General features: G+C 48.8%; 1 protein-coding gene across 1 annotated transcript; it reads right to left on the bottom strand.

Moving 5' to 3' along the window:
* Nucleotides 1-2600: 2600 nt before the first annotated feature.
* On the bottom strand, nucleotides 2601-9156 carry ITPRIPL2 (ITPRIP like 2). Its single transcript, XM_019921903.3, has one exon. The coding sequence runs from the start codon at nucleotides 8811-8813 to the stop codon at nucleotides 7215-7217; it is 1599 nt and encodes a 532-aa protein (XP_019777462.1). The 5' UTR covers nucleotides 8814-9156; the 3' UTR covers nucleotides 2601-7214.
* Nucleotides 9157-19883: the final 10727 nt, after the last annotated feature.

The following is a 19883-nucleotide window of genomic DNA, read 5'->3' as shown; positions in this document are numbered from 1 at the left end:
CGAGACTGCCTGTATTTACTCCACCGGCAGCCTCTCCAGATTTCTTCTTTTTTTTTTAAGTTTCCAAATCATTTAGCTACAGCTGAGCTACAAACTACCACTAACTCAGTGGCTTAAAACAACGTGTTCATTTTTGCTTGGAGTCTATGGGCCAGCTGGGTGGGTCTGCTGATCTGGGCCAGGCTCGGCTGGTCTTGGCCAGGCTCGTTCAAGTGTTTCAATCATTCTGTTGTCTGGTCAGTTGCGGGGGAGAAGGGGAAACGGAGCTGGTCTGGGATGGTCTCGGTCATGTGTCAAAGGCGGCTGTCAGCTCTGGCGACAGGATCACGTGGTCCCTCATCCTCCAGCAAGGCCAGTTATTCATGTGGGGGCAGCAGGCTTCCAAGAGAACAATCAGAGACAGACAGGCCTAGGCCGGGAACTAGCACAATGCCCCTTCCGCCACATTCTACTGGCTAAAGAAAGTCACAAAGCCATTCCAATTTCAACGTGTAGGTAAAAAGGCTTCCTTCGTGACGGGAGAGACTGCAAAGTCACTTCGCCAGGGGCAGAGGTATAGGAAGCTTTGGAGAACAGGGGCGGCTACTTTTGTAATCAGGCTACACAGTACCCAGAGTAAGAGCTTTTCCTACAGGGGAACACCATGGGCATCAAGGAGCAAGATAAACAAAATCTGGGTAGCAGAGAGATGGTTGGGTGGACAAAAGGGAAACGCACCCTGCAGAGGAGGAAGAATGAGCCCAAAGGGAGCAGAGGAAGAGGTTGGAGACACTAAATGAAAATTCCACCCCGAAAACTGCTTCCACACTGACGCACACTGCGTGCCTAATGTGCGGCAAGTCCTTTGCAGGCACAATCAACTTAATCTCACTCACTCCTATGAGGGAGGTCCTATTATTAATCCCATTTTATAGATGAGGGAATTGAGGTCCAGACAGGATTGGGTAACTTGCAGAGAGACACACAGATGAGAAGCGCAGGATGCAAGACTTGAAGACAGGCCTCTTGGTGTTAAGGTGCTGGCCCTAACATGACACTGGTCTGTCTCCAGAGTAACTTGTGTCTCTGTCCCCACTCCCCTGCCTGGGCCTGGACCACTGCAGCATCTATGATTTCCAGTCTGATTAAGTCCAGCCAACTTTTCCGTAAAAGGCCAGAGAGTAATTCTTTTCAGTGTTGTTTTGCAATTACTCAACCCTGCTAATGGAGAGAGAAAGCAGCCAGAGCAGTATGTAAATGAATGTGTGTGGCTGTGTTCCCATAAAACTTTATTTACAAAAATAGATGAATTGCCACGCCCTGCTCAACCCATTCTCCACCTTGCAGCCAGAGTGGGCCAAACTCAAATGTGACCTTGTCATTCCTTCCTAAGGTGGACTGCCAGTATCTTGGGGACCAGTCCAGACTTTCAGTGTGGTTTACAAACTTGTGATCAAAGAGTGGCCCCTGCATCAGTGGCATTGCCATTATCTATTAGGAAGGCAGGCTCTCAGGTCACATCCAGACCTGCGGAATCAGAACTTGCATTCGGACGAGACGCCCAAGTGGTTTGCACATTCGAGTTTGAGAAGCTTTGGCCTCCAGAACCCCTGTGCCCTGGTGCCTTCCTACCTCTCCCACCTCATCCTTTGCCCCCGGAGCCTCCTCGCTCCCGCCCACCCCCACTTTCCAGCCAAACTGACTGCTCCTGTCACCTCTGTGTCCGATGCATTCCTCTCCAGCCCAGCTCCCTTCACGCAGCAAACTCCTATCTATCTCTGGATCTCAACTGCGACACTTCTTCCGAGCAGCCCTCCCTGAAACCCCCGACTGCATGAGGTGCCCCTCTTCTGCGCTTCCAGACCCCTCCCCCACCTAGCACCCACCACACTGCACAGAAATGACTTCTTCAACTGCCTGCCCTCTCACAGCAGTTTGTGAGCTCATGAGAGGCCGTATCTGTGGTTGCCTCTGTGTGTCCTCAATGCCTGGGGACAGTAGCCACTCAAGAACTAATTGTTGAAAACTAAACAAAACACAGCCCGCCACACCTTTCCCCTGGGAGAGTGCTCTCCACAAGCAGTTTAGCCAGCCAGTGGCTGCAGGTTTCCCCAAACCTCCACCTGGCTCCAAGGCTTTGAAGAGTCCTACGTGGCCTCCAAGATTCCATCTCTCATGAAGCCTGGTGGGTTTTCGTATTAGCAAATGTTTACCATTTGGAGAGGACCTGGGGGCCTAAGAGATTTCTGGGCAAAATTCTTGAGCTATAAATTAGCCACAGGCCAAGACTTGAGTTGTGTTTGGGCTGGTGTGTGAGAGCCGAGGGTGGAGGGGGTGGAGGTGGGTGACAGAGGAAGGGCAGGGCCAGAATGTTCTCGATCAGAAAAAGACTTGAAGGCAGGCCCCCGGGTGCCTACAGAGCCATGAACTGGCATCCTTTCCCACCTGTGTACGGTGCCAATTCTGTACAATGATCCCAGCTTTGCTGTGTGGGAAAAAGTCCCATACACCCACTCACTGAAAGCAGGTGGGCCTGTGTAAGGGCTCACAAGCCAGTGTAGCCACAGGCTGCTCTCCAGGAAGACGACAACCCTCCCCAAATCTGACGTTCAGGTCACAGGTTTCTACAAGTTCCTTTATTAATAAAGCAAAGTATGAAAGAACAAGGTCCCCAAATGACCCATACGATTAAAAGTGCAAATGTACTCCAACCTGAAATAGAAAACAAATGGCCGGCCTCGACTATTGGGCCGTGGAAAATCTGGTGTGATTAGAAGGCCTTTTAATCACACAACTGTAGCAGCTGAACCATACTTGATTACCTCTTTGGTCTCTGTTATTGGAACAAAACATACACTATGACCACAGCCAACAGACTGCATCATAATACACAGTTTGGGGTCAAAATCCACACTAAAAATAACAGTAAAATAAGAGGAATGTTTTAAAGTCAAGTGACTGAATCAAGGCACTTTTTTTTTAAGCAAAGGGTGCTAAAAATATTCCTGAATATCTGATACTTCAAAAACCAGATTACATATAATTTAGCTGCATGTTTTAGTCTGTTCTCTCTGTACTGATGTTCACATACATCTTCGTCCTCTCCCAGCTTATACTTGCTTCATCCCCACCAAATCATGTGCTATGTAGGTACAGAAAAAATAAACAGTAGTGTCTAAGAAACAGACATGCAATTTTTTATAAAAACTAACAAACGCCACAATGATAACACTGAACTTTTTTCCTTCTCAAGGGATACTGGGAATGTTCACCAGGTTCATTTTTCCCACCACTGGGGAGGGAAGTAATAACCTTCCTCCACGTGGATACGATAAGTCATCGTCACGGTCAAAAGCCACATTTTACGGAAAAGGTGACTTACTCCATGAGGTTAAAGGAGACACTTTGGAAGGCTATTAGTTTCATTCCTTCAGAAGGCTAGGATGTCAGTTTTGGTAGGAGCCACGGAGTCAGAAAGGGATAGAAACATATGATCAGAACAGTTCTCTTGGCACTGGGGCTGGTAACAAGCCTAAGAAGCTTGGCTGGGAGACCCAGCACTACTTTGCTGGTGTTCACGGCCACCAACCATCACTGCAAAGGCTAGGAAACTACTAAAAAAAATAATAATTAATTTAAAAATAAAAAACAAATAAAGAAGAAAACAAGTTATTCTGCAATCCTTCCTGATTACTCACCTGCAGACTCTGACAGTGCCAAGGAATTTGGCCCCAACTCACCAGGAAGGAAATGCCAAGAGCTGGCCCCTAGTGGTCTGATGTCCCACCTGACTCCTACGGGTCCAGGGTGGAGAATCCTTCCGGGAATTGAGAGTTAAGTGTTATCTGTGGCCGTGTTAATTTGGGGGGGTTTGTTTCTACAATAAAGCTTAGCTCTGAGCGATAAAGCAGACTTGAAATATCATGCCCCCCACCATGTATAACAACATCATATCCATAACAATAAATATAACCTTATACATACTTGAGGGGTTACCGTCTAAGGCAGGGGTCGCAAACTGGTGGCCCCCAGGCTCAAGCAAACGTGTTTTTTGGCCCACTTGTGTTTTGGATATTTTTTAATTATGTTGTTTAAAAATCGGAAAGTTTCTTTTTTTTTTTTTTCTATTTCCAGCCCCACCCTACCCTTTTCCCCGCATGGAGCTGAGCCACGTGGCCCCTGAAGACGGCACAGCCCCCCATCACCACCCAACCCTTCTCTTATTTACCTCCCTAACTTGCTTCTGCAGGCTGCTGAGTTTGCGACCCCTGGCTTGAAGTAGCACATATCTAGAAAATGTGTTTCCTAACCCAGATCTCTCTCGCACCCTCATGTGATTTCCACCCCATCTCCCCTTCTGCCCAGCTCTTCGTTTCACGTCCATCTTAAGTCCTCCTTCCTGAAATCTTCGGATTTCTCTTGGTTTGCTCACATTTTCCCTTTTAGCTTCAGTTTCGTTTTGCAAAAACACAGTCTCCTCCTCTCAGCCCACGAGCATTCCGGGATGACTCCCAAGACTGGTCAGTGGGAGTTACTGAAGGGTGTCTTAAGGCAAAATGGCTGAGTCATCTCCCCAAACACTTTCTTCGGACACTGGCTGGACAGTTAATCTTTTCTTAAAAGCACGAACAATTCTGAGCTTTCTTGTATGAGAACATTTGCAATACATGAACCTCCAGTACCAAGTATACACCAAAAATGTATATATTTCAGATCAAGGACATGATGGAGCCCTAATAAAATACAGAATCGAGCTTAATTTAAGTGCCTTGGGCAACCATCACACCTGACTAATATGCCGTATTATTTCATTTGTACACAGTACATGTTTTGGATTACTAAACATTGATCAAAATTGATCGAAATCTCTACGTTTTTGGTTACCATGTACAGAGAACAATTGCTCAGCATGGCATTTAAATAAAACATTAATATTTTAAAAATTCACAAACACAATGCCCCATTCATTAAAAAAAAATAAAATTTAAAAATCTTGAGGATGGATGAGGCTTTGGGTAATTAACCTGAAAAAAAAAAAACCCACAAAGAAACTACAAGAACTGTATGTTACCAGATTCAAAGTTCAAAATGCTATTCAGATAAAAGAGGAACCTATCCACTCAGCTAGAAATATTTGGAAAATTCAGCTTTTAAAGCTTTATATCCCTCTAATAGCCTCGCTTTCCCCCACTCCAACTACTGGGGAAATTGTAGCTGAGTATGGAAACATTATAAATATATAGATTTATATAAAGATCTACCTACTCTTGGAATTTATTTTAAAAATAATTATAAAAAACACTGTGCAGTTTATATCTTCGCAGGAAGTTGGTAGACGGATTCCTGTGCTAAATGCAGTACCTTATGACCTAACACTGACCTCAAAAGCTAGGAATGACTTTGTGGTATCAAGGGGACATGTCCCCAAACAACCTCAAAGACACAGCACAACATTTGCAACTGTTTCTCTTACAGCCCAAGGTTGCAAAGGACATAAGAAATCTCTGTAGCTCTGATGAGAAGGATTCCCTATAAATCATTTATTCACAACGATTTCCCCACAGTGGCCAAGCAGGTCCCCTAAAGAAAGAAAGTTTAAAGAGTTCCCTCAAAATAGCTCAGAAATTAAACAATGGCCCAATTCATGTGGCTACTTCTGTCTTCCAAGTTTTACCTTTAAGAGTCTCTGTTAAAAAAAAAAAAATCCCAAAGTATATCACTGGGATTGGCTGCATTTTCTATTCAGCAGATGATGGACCATTCTAAACTTCAACTGAGTTTTATGTCGACTGATGCAACTGAGAGCTGTTAGAAATTTGGGAGGACGGTGAGGGATTTCAGAATGCGCTAGCTGCAAAACACACCCAGCCTGGTGATATTTATGCCCAGAGAGAAGAAAGAACAGACAGCTGACAAAGGATGTCTCCCTCCATCTCCCCCTAACTTGCCCTCCTCTGCTGTCTTTCTCCTCTGTCAGCTGATTGGGAAATAACTGATCTTCAAGCACAGAGCCCAAGATACCGAACCCTAAGTGAAATGCATTGCAAGACCTGTGCTGAATCAACCCCTCCTCAAAGGTGGGCTTCGGGCCAATTAAAGGCCGCTTGGGCAATGAGAGCAAAACTTCCCAACTACGGAGGATCACTGAGCATTGGCTGAAAGCAGGCATTGCCTCTTCATTATCTCATTAAACTCAGAAAGAAATCTCCATGCAAAGGGGTTTGCCAAAAAGACTTAAAACAAACAAAAAAAGGTTTCTGTCTCCAGCCAGCAGCAAGCCCTGGTGACACATCTTGCTAGGCAAAGAGTGAAATATCAGTACATCTTTTTCGAGACCCAACATGTTTCATGCCCTCACCGGTGTTGTCAGAAGCACGTATCCTGTTGCCACTCTGCACTGTGACTGGCTCACAGCAGACGCTCAATGAATCAGCGCTGACTGGTGCACATCCCAGCGCGTGCCTAGAGGGACGTTGAGCAAGCCTGCTCCTCAAGGCTGCACCTTTCTTAATAGTCGATGTAACTGGCCTCCCTTTCAGATGCCACACTTGGCACTAGCGATTACCACAAAATGAAAGAACTGATCAAAATAAAGTGCTATTTGCTCTGGAAGTTTCACTAACCAACTCCCGACTGCCTTTCAACACCTGTGACTTAATTCTTCATAATCCTGTCAAACACCTGTGATGGGCCTTTAACAAATACATTAATACCAATTTGAACAGTGGAAGCTACGTTCTTCAGAACATAAGCCTCTAGAATAGAACTACAATTCCAGTTGTAGATCAAGATTCAGATTTTTAAAAAGACAATCAGGAACCCAGGACCTACCAAGTAGTTGTGTCAAAAAACATTAGCTTATTTAAATTTGGGGGCCAGAGAGATCTGTCTAAACAACCCACAATCCCTTCCTTTCCTGATCCTCCCTAAAAGCTGGATCCTTCTACAGAATCATTCCACACAAACCAACATTTGGACCAACTCTTAGCTGCTAACGTTGAACGTCTTTCCGTAGCTTGCCCAGGACACTCTGGTGGGCGTGAAAAAGATGCCACAGCTATCTGGATTGTGGAGCCAGGGGGTGATGCCGAAGCCACCAAATGTCATCCTCTGAATGTTCCAACACCTTCTGCAGGTCATCTTCCTTGCCTTAAACTGGCTTCACTGCCATCCCCACCCCCACCTGGTGGGTGGGGCTTCAGGAGCACCAGGCCAGGCTGGGGCTCTGGCAGGGTTTATGGTTCATCTTCAGGGAACCCCTGGGGGCGCTGATTCCGGGGTGGGGGACACCTGGCAAGGTAGCGGGGACCCCCATAGGCCCGGAGAAGCTGGGGCAGCCTTCGCCACGTGGACAGCAACCGTGCCGCTGCGAGTTCCCGGGCCTGCCTGTCGAAAGTGGCCAGGAGGTCAACCGGGGTGGCTTCACGCAGTACCTTGGGCAGTGGGCCCACCTCGGCGGCCGCCCCTCCAGGGCCCAGGAGGCAGTGGAAGAGTGTACGGCGTCGCAGCAGGCAATCCCTGAGGAACTGTACTAGCTCTTCCAAGCGCTCGCCCAGGTGCGCCTCGTCCCAGCCTTGTGCGGGAGCCCCCTGGCGTAGCAGCGCCGCCAGCAGCACTGTCTTGAGCACGTATGAGGATAGGATGCGTCCCCACTGGGTGGCGGCCGTCGGGTCCAGCCCGCGGGCGCCCAGGTCTCGCAGAGCTTTAAGCAACTGCAGGCACTTGAGGTAGCAGGCACCTGGAGGGGCCCTTTCCTGCAGCCAGCTCAGCAGCTTCTGCTCCTGGCGCGCCGTGTTCACACCCCACAGTGCATCGGCGCGCAGGCCTCCCGGGAGCTCCGACAGGGGCCCGACGGGTGAGGGTGGCAGTGGTGGGGCCACCAGGAAGACGCTGTCGCCCAAGTGGACGGCAGGGATGAGACGCACGGCCATGGAAAGGCGGCAGCAGCCGTAATCGGTGCGGCAGGGGAGGACGTGTAGGGTAGGGGGCTGCTCCAGGCCGCCTGGGGTCAGGCTGACCCGACAACGCCCCTCCAGGCTGTAGCGCACGGTGGCCAGGGAGCGCTGCAGGTGCGACTGAAACCAGCGCAGTACCAGCGTAGCCGAGAGATGGCGCCGCCCGCGCACATCCACGCAGAAGCCGTCGGCGAAAGCTTTGCAGTCCCGGAGCCAGTGGCCCCCGGAAGCCCCTGGCGGCGCCTTCAGTGCGCACACGAAGCAGCCGTGGAAGGCTGGGGCCAGCGCGGGCTCCGCGCCCAGGCTCCGCGGCTCCAGCGCCACCAGGGGAGGGAGGCGCAGCGGCACCAACACGTCGAAGCCGTCGGGCCGGCGGATTTTATGCTGCTCGTAGGCACTGCCTACCTGGATGAAATCTCCGCGAAAGGCCAAGGCCAGCGCTCCCCCGGGGATGGGGCCTGGGGACCCTCGGGCGCGGCCAGCCCGCACCAGCTCGCCCACGATCCGGCTCACGTGTGCTTTGCTGTGGCCCAGCACGTGCGGCGACAGGCGCACCTCGTGCTCGTAATAACTCTCCAGCAAGATGTCGAGGCTGGGCTCTCCTAAGTGTCTAGGAGATAAGGCGGAGTGGCCCCCCAGGCGGGGAGACCCCGGCAGGAAGCGCTGCCGGACAGCGTGGCGACAGCGCAGGAGGATGTAGCCGAGGAGCAGCAGGACGGCCACCTTGAGCAGCGGGAAGCCGCCGTCCGCGCCTTCGGGGGGCTCGGTCCGGGCGTCCCCGCTTCCCCGCAGGACATGGTAGAGGCACACGAGGGCGGTGCACAGGCCAGTCACCAGGGGCCAGAAGACGCGCAGATTCAGGGTGTAGTGCACCGACATGCCGGGCGCCCGGGGCAGCGGCGGCCGAACAGCCCAGGGCGCGAGCCCCGGCGGCGTCCCAGGCCCAGCATGCGCGCAGCGCCCGGGCAGCCCCGCTGTCCCGGTTCCCTTCGCCTCCGCGGCGGCGACCCCGTCGCAGGGCCGGGGAAAGCAGCCCTCCAGCTCGGCCTCCTCTCCCAGCTCAAGCGCTCCTTCCAGCAGCGGCCCGCCCTGCACGCTCCAGCTCCCAGCCGCGCCCCGTGCCGACTGCGCGCTGCGTCCGGCCCGCCGGCCCTCCCCGCCCCGCTCCCCGGCGCGCCGCCTTCGGCCAGCTTCTGGTCCCGCTGCGCTCGCCTCCTACCTCGGGCCGCCCTCCCGGCGCCGTGGGTCCCCGGAGTCCCCCGCTGCTCCCCTCCGCTCCTGTTCCCGTTACTCTGCCACGGGAGTTTCCTCTTCCGAGGGGAGGCGAGGCCGCGCCAGCTAGCGGGGAGGAAATGCCGAAGTCTGGAGCCGCGAGGCGAGCGGGCGGGCGGGGTCGACCCCCTCCCGGGCCTCCGCCTTAAAGCGACGCGAGGCGGCGGGAGGGACTTCAGGACGCGCTGGCAACTGGCCTCCCGCGGGCCACCCCTATCCTCCCTCCCCGAAGGCAGAACCAGGAAGGCTCTGATTGCGGGGCGGTAGCCTTGTCCAGGGAGCTTCTGCAGTTGTACTCACACAAAGTTACACCGGGAAGTTGAAAGGAGGGAAAAAGAGCGCACGACGGAACCGTCCATCCCCCGCCCCCCCCCCCAGCAAGTCGTGGTGGCGTGGTGTTGGTGGCGTGGCAGGCCCTGGAACGGAAGCTGCCCTTGCCAGTGTGCCGCTGTCCTTCATTCAAACCAGTATCTACTGAGTACCTACTATGTGCCAGGCGGGAGACCAGGTGCTGGCGAAATAGCAGTTGACAAAATAGACAAGGCTTCTGCCCTCCATAAAGCTTACTGCCTTTTGAGAAAAGGAAACCGAAAGACAAGGGATCCACAGCAGAAAATGCTCTGAAAGAAGCAAAACTGTGTGAGGGAGTGTGAAGGTAGGGGCTGCCCTGTGGAAGCCTGAGGCTCTCTGTGGGTCTGAGACCTGGATGAGGAGGATCCAGCCTTGAAGTAATAATCACAGCCTTTACAAAGGTCATACTGTGTGCCCGTACTGTGCTGATCACCTTACACATTCGCTCCCCGGTTCATCCTATGAAAGGGACACTATTACTTTCCCCATTTTTCAGATGAGGAAACTGAGGTGCAGGCAGGTTCACCCCTTGCCCAAAGTCACACAGCTTTTAGCAGAGCTGTGCCTTGAACACCTGTCTCCAGAGAAGCTGGGAGGCAGGACTCAGGGAAGGGGACTGGGGAGTCCCTTCCTCAACTGCTGAGAAGTGTCCTTTGTCAGGACCTACCCTGGGACCTCAGTCCAGGAAGCTTTGTTTTGTTTCATAACAGGGAGAGCTCCCTGAAATGATCAGCATTTAATTATCCGAATTTATTTAAACAATAAACTGTACTTATTTACACTTCTTGCACCTTCCTTGCTCCCGGAGAGCAAGGGTAAATAGATTAAAAATGTCAGAACCCACATGCCATCTGGGAATCAGGACTCAGGATGCTCCTGGCTTAAGCACCAAGATGACTCCCAGGAAAGCCTCTCAGAGCTGAGCAGAAATGCTTTCAGATCCGCATTCCCACTACTATTAGCTGTGAGATCACGGTCTATTAGTCAGGATTCTTTGGGTTGCAGGTGACAGAAACACAGCTTAGAAAGCATTTTATTGTCGTATTAACTGAGACGTCCATGGGGCTCCTGCTTCAGTATGGCTGGATCTAGGTACGCTCAATCCACTCCTTAGCTCTGCTTTCTTCTCAGTGGGCTGCACTCTCTGCGAGCCTCTCTCCATAGGCCCCTGGCTGCTCTAGCCTTATGTTTTCCTCAATGAAGAAGAAAAGAGAGCTTCGGTTGCCTGAGAGTTGTAGCAAATGTCATGCCTAGGGATAACGTTGGGTCCTACTCTAAAAGTGACCAAGTAAGAGAATGCACTGATTAGCCTGGCCTAGGGTGGTGTGTGGACTGAAATGTGTCCCCTCAAAATTCATATGTTGAAGCCCTTTTTTTCCCCAAATTAAGTTCATATTCACAGGTTTCAGGGGTTAGGATGTGGGCAAATATTTTTGGGGAGCCACCCTCAGTAAATGATGTACTGTATTACCGTTACTATCTTTTCTGCCTGTAATCAGTTTCCGTAGCTCATTTCCTCCAGAGAGTTCAAGGTACAGACCTCAGAACTTTGCTCTTGGAAAAATCTACTGTATGTTTCAGAGCAAGAACAAATTCATTTATTCATTAATTTATTACCCAACATACCATGTGCCAGGCAGAGGGGGATGTGACGGAAAAGAGGGGGCTCTACACTTATGGACTAAAACGCCACACAGGGTGGATGGAGTCAGAAAACTGCCACTGTTTCATTGACTTTTGATCATTATTTCATTAAAAATCTCCTTTAATGTTTAATAGTTGACAAAGGCCACTCCTGGGTTTTTTTTAACAGCTCAGCAAATATATATACACACCCCTCCCAACATTTCTGATATCCCGGAGGTGTGTCCTGCGGAGGAAGAATGGCAACATTGATGAGGGGAAAAGGGAACGAGGTGGTGACATTTCCCATGGGAGGCCCAGGGAAGGCTCCTGGGAGGGAACATCTGATCAGGCTTTGAAGGATGGGAAGGGACAGTGTGTTTGATAGCATGTCTGGTATTTCCACTGCAAACATTTTCATCACATAACTAATTGGCCTTAAGGCAATGTTGCTGTAAAAGATAAAATAATGAAAACCAAAAGAGGGGCATTAAAAAGGACATAATGAAACATGAGAAATGAATAACAAAATTAAAAAGACTTTATTGCAAAATGCAAACATATTGAGTACATTTAAAATGTGTGTCAATTTGTGGCAATACTGCACAGATAATTGATTTTGTTCTGTAAGTTGTACCTACAATTGCCTTTCAAGTCTTTTGTTTATAGTATTTTAGAGAGATTTTGCTTTTGACTCATCTCCCCATTCAGCTTTGCACTTTTTCTCTAAACTTTCTTCCATCCTTAAGAGGGGCATCAGCTTCCAAATACCAGGATGCATATTTGCACCTGAGCTTTGTATCGAGTTGGGAAAACTGTTTGTTTTTGGCAGGTTGTCACATGTCTACTGATAGACGTTCCAAAGTTCTATGAAAGGTGTAGGTTCAACTCTGTGCCTTCAAATCACTGAAGGATCTGCAAACTGATATGTTATCGTTTTCTGGTACAGTGTGTGCTCTGGCATACTGTCTTACTTCGCACTTCCAGTAACTTTTATCACCATATTTTCTATCAAGTTCACGTATGTAGTTGTTATCCTCCTCTATTTTAAGACCACCACGTCTACTCATCACTGTACAAACCATCATGAGGGCTGAGATTGATGGAATATTAAAATGAGAGTTCTATGTCAGTGGAGAAATAAAACCAAACAGTCAACCAATTGAAAGCAAACTGTCAAACCAAACTGTCATCCAGTTATTTTATCTTTTACAGCAAAATTGCCTCATGACCAATTAGTTACGCAGTGAAAATGCTTGTGGAAATGTCTGTGCAAAGATGCTTGAGGCGTGAGTCCCGGGAGACCTTTGAGAAATACCGTGTGCCTCCTGGACGCAGCTCTTCCCCTGTGGTGGCTCCTGAAATGCTCAGAACCAGGCCAGTGAGGGAGGTGCTGCCATCAATGCCATTCTACATACGGGCAAAGTGAGGCAGAGAGAGAGCAAGAAACTTACTCAGAGTCACACAGCTGGCAAGGCTGGCTCCGGGGCTGGACTCTGAACCCCTCTGCCTCACTCCCTTTCACGCTGTAAAGGGTTTTACAGGCGCATCTCGTTTTACAGCACTTCGCTTTGCTGTGCTTCATGGATGTTGCATTTATAACAAGCAAGGTTCGCGGTCACCCTGTGAGCAAGTCTGTCGGCACCATTTTTTCCAACAGCATTTGCTCGCTTCGTGCCTCTGTCACATTTTGGTAATTATCACAATATTTCACGTTTTTTAAAGTTTATTTATTTATTTCTGGCTGTGTTGGGTCTTCATTGCTGTGCGCGGGTTTTCGCTAGTGGTGGTGAGCAGGGGCCACTCTTCGTTGCCGTGCGCGGGCTTCTCATTGTGGTGGCTTCTCTTGTTGTGGAGCACGGGCTCTAGGTGCACGGGCTTCAGTATTTGTGGCTCATGGGCTTCAGTAATTGTGGCTCATGGGCTCTAGGGCACAGGCTTAGTAGTTGTGGCACATGGGCTTAGTTTCTCCGCATCATTTGAGATCTTCCCAGACTAGGGCTTGAACCCATGTTCCCCTGTGTTGGCAGGCGGATTCTTAACAACTGTGCCACCAGGGAAGTCCCTAAACCTTTATTATTATTATATTTGTTATGGTGATCTGTGATCTTTTTTTTTTTTGGCGCGGTACGTGGGCCTCTCACTGTTGTGGCCTGTCCCACTGCGGAGCACAGGCTCAGCGGCCATGGCTCACGGGCCCAGCCGCTCCGTGGCATGTGGGATCTTCCCGGACCGGGGCACGAACCCGTGTCCCCTGCAACGGCAGGCAGACTCTCAACCACTGCGCCACCAGGGAAGCCCTGATCCGTGATCTTTGATGTTACTTCTTTGACTCACTGAAGGCTCAGATGATGATTAGCATTTCTTAGCAATAAAATATTTTTAAATTAAGGTATGTACATTGTTTTTTTAGACATAATGCCGTTGCATACTTAATAGACTACAGTATCATGTAAACATAATGTCTATATGCACTGGGAGATAAAAAAAAAATATTCGTGTGACTCACTTTATTGCGATATTCACTTTATTGCAGTGTTCTGGAACTGAACCTGCGGTCTCTCTGGGGTGTGCCCGTATAGGACAGAAAGAGCGCATTCTGGGAAGGCAGGTTAATTTATGTTTGTCTCTAGCTCCCTAACCAAGTGATGAGATTCTTGGGGGCAGGGACATATTCATCTTGGTATCCCCATCAGCCAACATCATGCCCGCTACTTTATAGAGCTGTATGGGAGGAAGGAAGGAAGGAAGGAAGGAAGGAAGGCAGGAAGGAAGGAAGGGAGGAGGGAAGGGAGGAGGGAAGGGAGGAGATTTTGGCAGGAAGGAAGGAAGGCAGGAAGGAAGGAAGGGAGGAGGGAAGGGAGGAGATTTTGACCAGCAGAAATTCAGGGAGGCCATTCCAGGTAATGGAAACAAAATGTGCAAATGCTCGAGGAGCATGTGACAGCTGGGTGAACAGGATGTCAGTGTTGTTACGAAGTCTGGTGTTTGTGAATGGACACTGTGGCATTCACTGGCCAGCCATTCCAGCCTTCTTCCAACAAGCCTTCCACAGGCAGCAGTGGGGCCAGAGGCAGCAGCTCCCTTGGTGACCCAGTTCTGCTGTGTGGCTTAGGAATCTTTTCTGGAAGTTGGGCTCAGAGCCCTTTCCTGCAGTTTTCCCGGTGGTTCTGAAAGTATCTGTGATAAATGATCTGTTGCCGTTTTTTTAAACTTTCCTGTGTGTTCTACTGTGTTTGGCTACTGCACAGCTGACGTCATGCAACTCAGAGTACCCACACGGGTCTATCCTCTCTTCAGAGAGATGTGCCCATCAGTCACTTTGGTGAATGCCAAGGCAAGGCCAAGTTGATGCAGATGTGCCTGAACACTTCCTATCAAGTGACTGGATCAGGGCGGCCAGTAACGAGGGGGCCTGACACCCAGCTTTGCCAACAGTGCCATCCAGTACTTGACGGTGACCAAGTGACTCAAACCTGTCTTCTGTCTTGGAAAGTCTGAATGGGACACAGAAGCCGTGAGGAAGCAGAGTTCAGAATTAAGCTGAAGCCATATATAAGCAGAAGGATGGAATAGGCGGAGGCCTTGAGGAAACAGAAACCATTGGAGGTCAGGGGAGGGTAGGAAGAAGCCAGGAGAGTAAGCAGCTCACCTGAGAATGGTGAGTGTCAGAGTTGATATTGGGGCACTACAGCTGCCGGTGCCCAGAGAAAATTCCAGGCCCCCTCCTGTTTGATGAGCAGCTGCCTCAGTTCCTGTGGAACCTGATAATAATCGCCACTGGGCTCTGAGATCACATGAATGTGTCTCTTCCCTGCAACCCAGACTCAGGGTTGGGGAGGATTTTTAGCCCGGTTCCCTGGAAAACAGAATCTAAGAGTACAGCTTGCGTATGAATGTGTTATTGGGGGTGCAAGCCCAAGGCAGCAAGTGAGAGCAGAGGGGGAGTGAAGCAGGGAAGGAAGGGGAACACATACAATATGTTGCACACAGAGCTGGCCACGCATTGCTGCAAACACAACTGGTTCCCCAGTCACCCAACAGGCTGCACAGAGCCTCTTTATCTCTAAATAGTTAGGGAGGAAAAGGGCAGACAATTGAAGGGATGTCTCCTTCCCATCTCCTGTCCCTCATCTGTCAAAGTATGCCCACGGGGCACTAACTGACCACACTTCCCCACTGTGTCATGGGGCGGCTAGAGCAGCCAGGGTCTCTGTGGGTATAGCCCAGTCTGAGCACCTGCGGGCAGTTTCTCCTTCTCAGTCGGCACCATGCAAAGGAAGTCCTTGGTCAGTGGCTGTGACAGGAACCGGCTCTTTCCAGCTGTGAGAATGGAGTGAGTCGTGGCTAGGGCTGCTCTGGGCAAGAAGCAAGGCCGAGGCCCGCATATGCAGATGAGGCTGAATGGATCTGGGGAAACTGGGTCTGGTAAGAAGGTTCCCTGGGGGAAGTGTCTGCTAAGCTGATTTTGGAGGATGAATTGATTATTGCCTGATAAAGGGATTGAGAAAGCCCACTGTGCAGAAGTCCCTTCATGTATGGAATCCTGGAGAAATGAAAGCATGGTTTCGATTCCAGTAAGTCTGAAGTTTGGGGCTTAGGAGAAAAATGTTGAGAGATGAGACTGGAGAGCTGGTCACAGCCTCGTGTACCAGGCTGTCTGGTTAAAATGCTCTTGGTTATGGTTCATAGAAGACCCCCCAGTTCAGCTGATTTAATTGACAAGGACATGTTACAACCTCACAAACTGAAAGTCTGGAGGTGAGTGGCTCCAGGCTTGCTTAATTTAATGACTCAACCATGCCATCAGATTCCTTCCATCTTTCTGCTCTACCATCTACAGACTAGCTCTCCTCCTGGTTACAGAATGACTGCCACAGTTCCAAGCATCACATTCAGATACATCCATCAGAAGATGGACCTAACACCCTGCCTGGTACTTTATAGAGGTGGTTATCTCCCTGGGATCTCTATTTTAGAACAAGGAAATAGTTCACAGAAATTCCCCAGCAGAACTTTTGGCAATTTTCATGGCCTAGAATTGCATCTTGTCTAGGCCCAAACCGGTCACTGGCAAGAGAAATGGATTGCCCTGACTGGTTTATATTAATGAGGATTTACCTCTGAGCTAGAGGTACAGTCACCTTTGTTAAGAGTTGATACTTGAATAAATTTGGGGTTCTTTTAATAAGGAAGGTGGGGACTAGGTGATGGGTAGATGTGTTAATTAGGATAGCAGTCCTGCTGTTGTTACAGAAACCTGACATTATAGCACCTGAAACAAAAGAGCAGTTTTTCTCTCATGAAACAGTCACAGAGTCAGGAGCCCAGGCTCCCTCCAACTCGATCCACTATGCCTATGTGGTGCCCTGACATTGATACTGCAAGATGGTACACCAGCCCCTGCCTTCCAGCCCACGGGAAGGAGTAAAAGGACAAAGAAAAGGCGTTCTCTTCCTTTTAAGAGTACCACATAAAATTGCACATTCTGCTTCTGCACATTACATTGGCCAGGACTTAGTCGCATGTGTGATATCGTGACTTATAATAAAAAATATATATTTGGTCTTCATCCCTGTTCCTGGCACAGAGCTCCTAAAACCCTTGGAATTTCCTAAGTGATGAGAGCAGCAAAGGTGTCTTGTTTTGTTAGGGAGGTGACTTTTGGAAGCACCTGAGGGTGGGAGCTTGTTGCTAGAACCAACCTCATGATTAGACGGTTGGAACTTTCAGTCCCACCCCCCGACCTCCAGGGAGAGGAGACGGGCTGGGGATTGAGTTCGACCACCAATGGCCAATGATTTAATCAATCGTGTCTATGTATGTAATGAGGTCTCCATAAAAACCCAAAATGATGGGGTTTGGAGAATTTCCAGTTGATGAACCCATGGAGATGCAGAGAGCATGGAGCTCTTGGAGAGGGCATGGAAGCTCCGTGCTCTGTCCCACACACGTTGCCCTGTGCATCCCTTCCATCTGGCGGTCCCTGAGTTATAGCCTTTTATAGTAAACTGATTCTAGCGAGTAAAATGTTTCTCTGAGTTCTGTGAGTCGCTCTAGCAAATTAATTGAACCCAAGGTGGGGATGGGGGGTGTTGGAACCTCTGATCTATAGCTGGTTAGTCAGAAGCACAGGTGACAACCTGGACTTGCAATTGGCATCTGAATGCGGGGCGTGGTGAGGAAACTGAGTCCTTAACCTGTGGGATACGGCACTATCTCCAGGCAGATAATGTCAGAATTGAGTTGAATTGTAGGACACCCAGCTGGTGCCTGAAAATTGCTTGGAGGTATGGGAAGAAAACTCTCCACACATTGAAATTGGTTCCAGCATTGTACATGGCCACATATAACAGCAAAGGAGGCTGGGAAATGTAGTCGTTATCCTAGATAGCAAGCATCCTGCTAAAAATAAGTGTTTTATTACTGTGGAAAAGAAAGAGAATAAGTGTTAGGAGGCAGTCATCAGCCTTTGGCATAGCAGGCAAACAACATTATCTGCTCTATGGGCTCCATCCTAATTGTGAGGCATTATTCATGTGATTACTAATTACATGTTTGTATTTCTAAATATATCCTGAGGTTTTTTTTGTGAGCAGGTGCTACATCTGTCCAGCGCATGCTCAGTGCTAATTGTTAAATGACTGACTGAGTAAAGAAACTGAATCTATTTCAGGAGTCCAGCATAGTAGTCCCATGCTGATAAAGAGCGTTTCACTAGAAAATGTTCTTTCCTGATCTCCATTTTCAAAGCCACTGTTTATAAAAGAGTCATGAATAATGAAACCGACATCCGTCAAAGGGAAGCTTCCGTCTGGCAGAGACGAAGGGCTAGGAGAGAGCTAATGGGTCTGTAATGCAATTTGGTGCCAATAAAATGGTGCGATATTAAATTCAAGGCCGTGGGATTTACGTTATAAATCCAACACAATTAGAGAGTAAGAACCCTATCTCCCACGTGCTCAGTTCCTCTGGTTTGAGTCATTTTATGGACACAGACTTCCCACAGACATTGCCTGGTGATGTCATGGTGAGAATTTTGACAGTCATTACATTTCTGGCTGGAGGGCCAGCGGGGCCAAAGAGACTCAGAACTGAGTGGAACATAAAATCACCGGCTTCAGGAGGCACAAAGTTAATGTGCCCCTCATCCCCGCCTCCTGCTGTGAGAGCTGGTGCTAAGGTCAGCCTCTCCTGAGTGTTCCCCACTCAGCAGGCAATGTTCTACTCAGGCACTTTACATGATGTAACCCATTCAGCCCTCACCACACAGAGCAACCTCATGAGGGAGGCCTATCTTTACCCATTGTGTAGCTGGGGAAACTGAGGCCTAGACGCAGGATACATACTTTGCGTGAGGTCAGAGCGCCAGAAAGTGGCAGAGCTGGGATTCAAACCCACGCTTCCTGTACTGATATTTTTAACCACCGCACAAACTGCCTGTAGTCAGTTCTTTCCAAATGGGCATCTGGTGATGTTTTCCGGGGTCTGGGGCAACAGAGCAAAATAAGACACGTGAAAGGCATTTTTCATAAAGCTCAGTTCCCAGGGGGAGTCTCGTCTCGCAGGGTAGGGACATTTCAAAGTCAGCACATAGCAAAACAACATCTAATTTAGTGCAAATTACCCATGATAGAGCGGCATAGGGGTTCGGATCACACATTTGTCAAAACGCATTGAGCGGTGCACTCCAAACTCAGGCATTTCACCGTATCTAAATTTTCCCTCAAAAAAATTACAAACACATATTGGATTCTAATGAGTGATATGCATGCTGAAGTGTACGGCCTCAGCAGTTGCCTTTGAAATGTATCAGAAAATAAGATGGACTGATTGATGGGTGGAGAGAGGGATGGATGAACAGACAGACAAGAGAGAAAGCAGTCAAGTTAAACATTCATGGTAGAGTTTAAGAGGTGGGTATATCGATGTTCTCAGTACAATTCTTTCGGTTTCTCTGTATATTTGAAAAACGTTTTTAATATAATGTTGAGAGAAAAAAAATACATTTGAAACTCTTTTAGGAAGTTGCTATTGTGGAAACTGATATTCTGTCTCCCATTGGCCATCACAGTCAGAGTTTTCTCCAGCATTGAAACCAAACTTTCAGCAGCTGAGCCCCTGATGAAGGAGTTGGTTTGAGTTCATGGGCCAAATTGTAGGAATAATATATATCTTTAGCCACCCAGCTTGAAGTAAAGTGATGAACGAGGTTGTCCATGCTATTTAAAGAACTCTCTCCCACACCCCAAAGCATGTTTATGTAGCTGTGAACTAAAATTCATATTTTATGGCAAGACAAGAAACATTGAAACATAAAACCTTTTTCTCTGCCCTTTTGGCCTCCTCTCCCCTCTGCGGTGGCTGTTTATCTGCATTAGGCACCAACCAAACCTCCCCGTTGGTAGAAATACCTGTTCAGCCATACAGAGCAGCCTTCTCCCAGCATCAACAAGACAATTCCTTAGGAGATAACGTTCCTTCTTAATCTTGTAAGGGGTCATGATGACCCAAGACCCACTATTCTGCTACTGCTAAATTGTGAAACTGTCAATAATACGCCATTTAAGGTACAGCGCTCTGTCTCAAAAACTTATATAATTGTGCTTTGACCTCTAACCAAGGGAACAGTTCTCAGCTTTTTGAGAGGCTGTTCCCGGCTTACAGTCCTCAATTTGGATCAAATAAAATTTTCCATTTCTT

This window comes from Tursiops truncatus, chromosome 15, assembly GCF_011762595.2.
Source record: "Tursiops truncatus isolate mTurTru1 chromosome 15, mTurTru1.mat.Y, whole genome shotgun sequence".
NCBI lineage: Eukaryota > Metazoa > Chordata > Mammalia > Artiodactyla > Delphinidae > Tursiops > Tursiops truncatus.
Note: the sequence above shows the minus strand (reverse complement) of the source record. Positions and strands in the feature narration are given on the sequence as shown.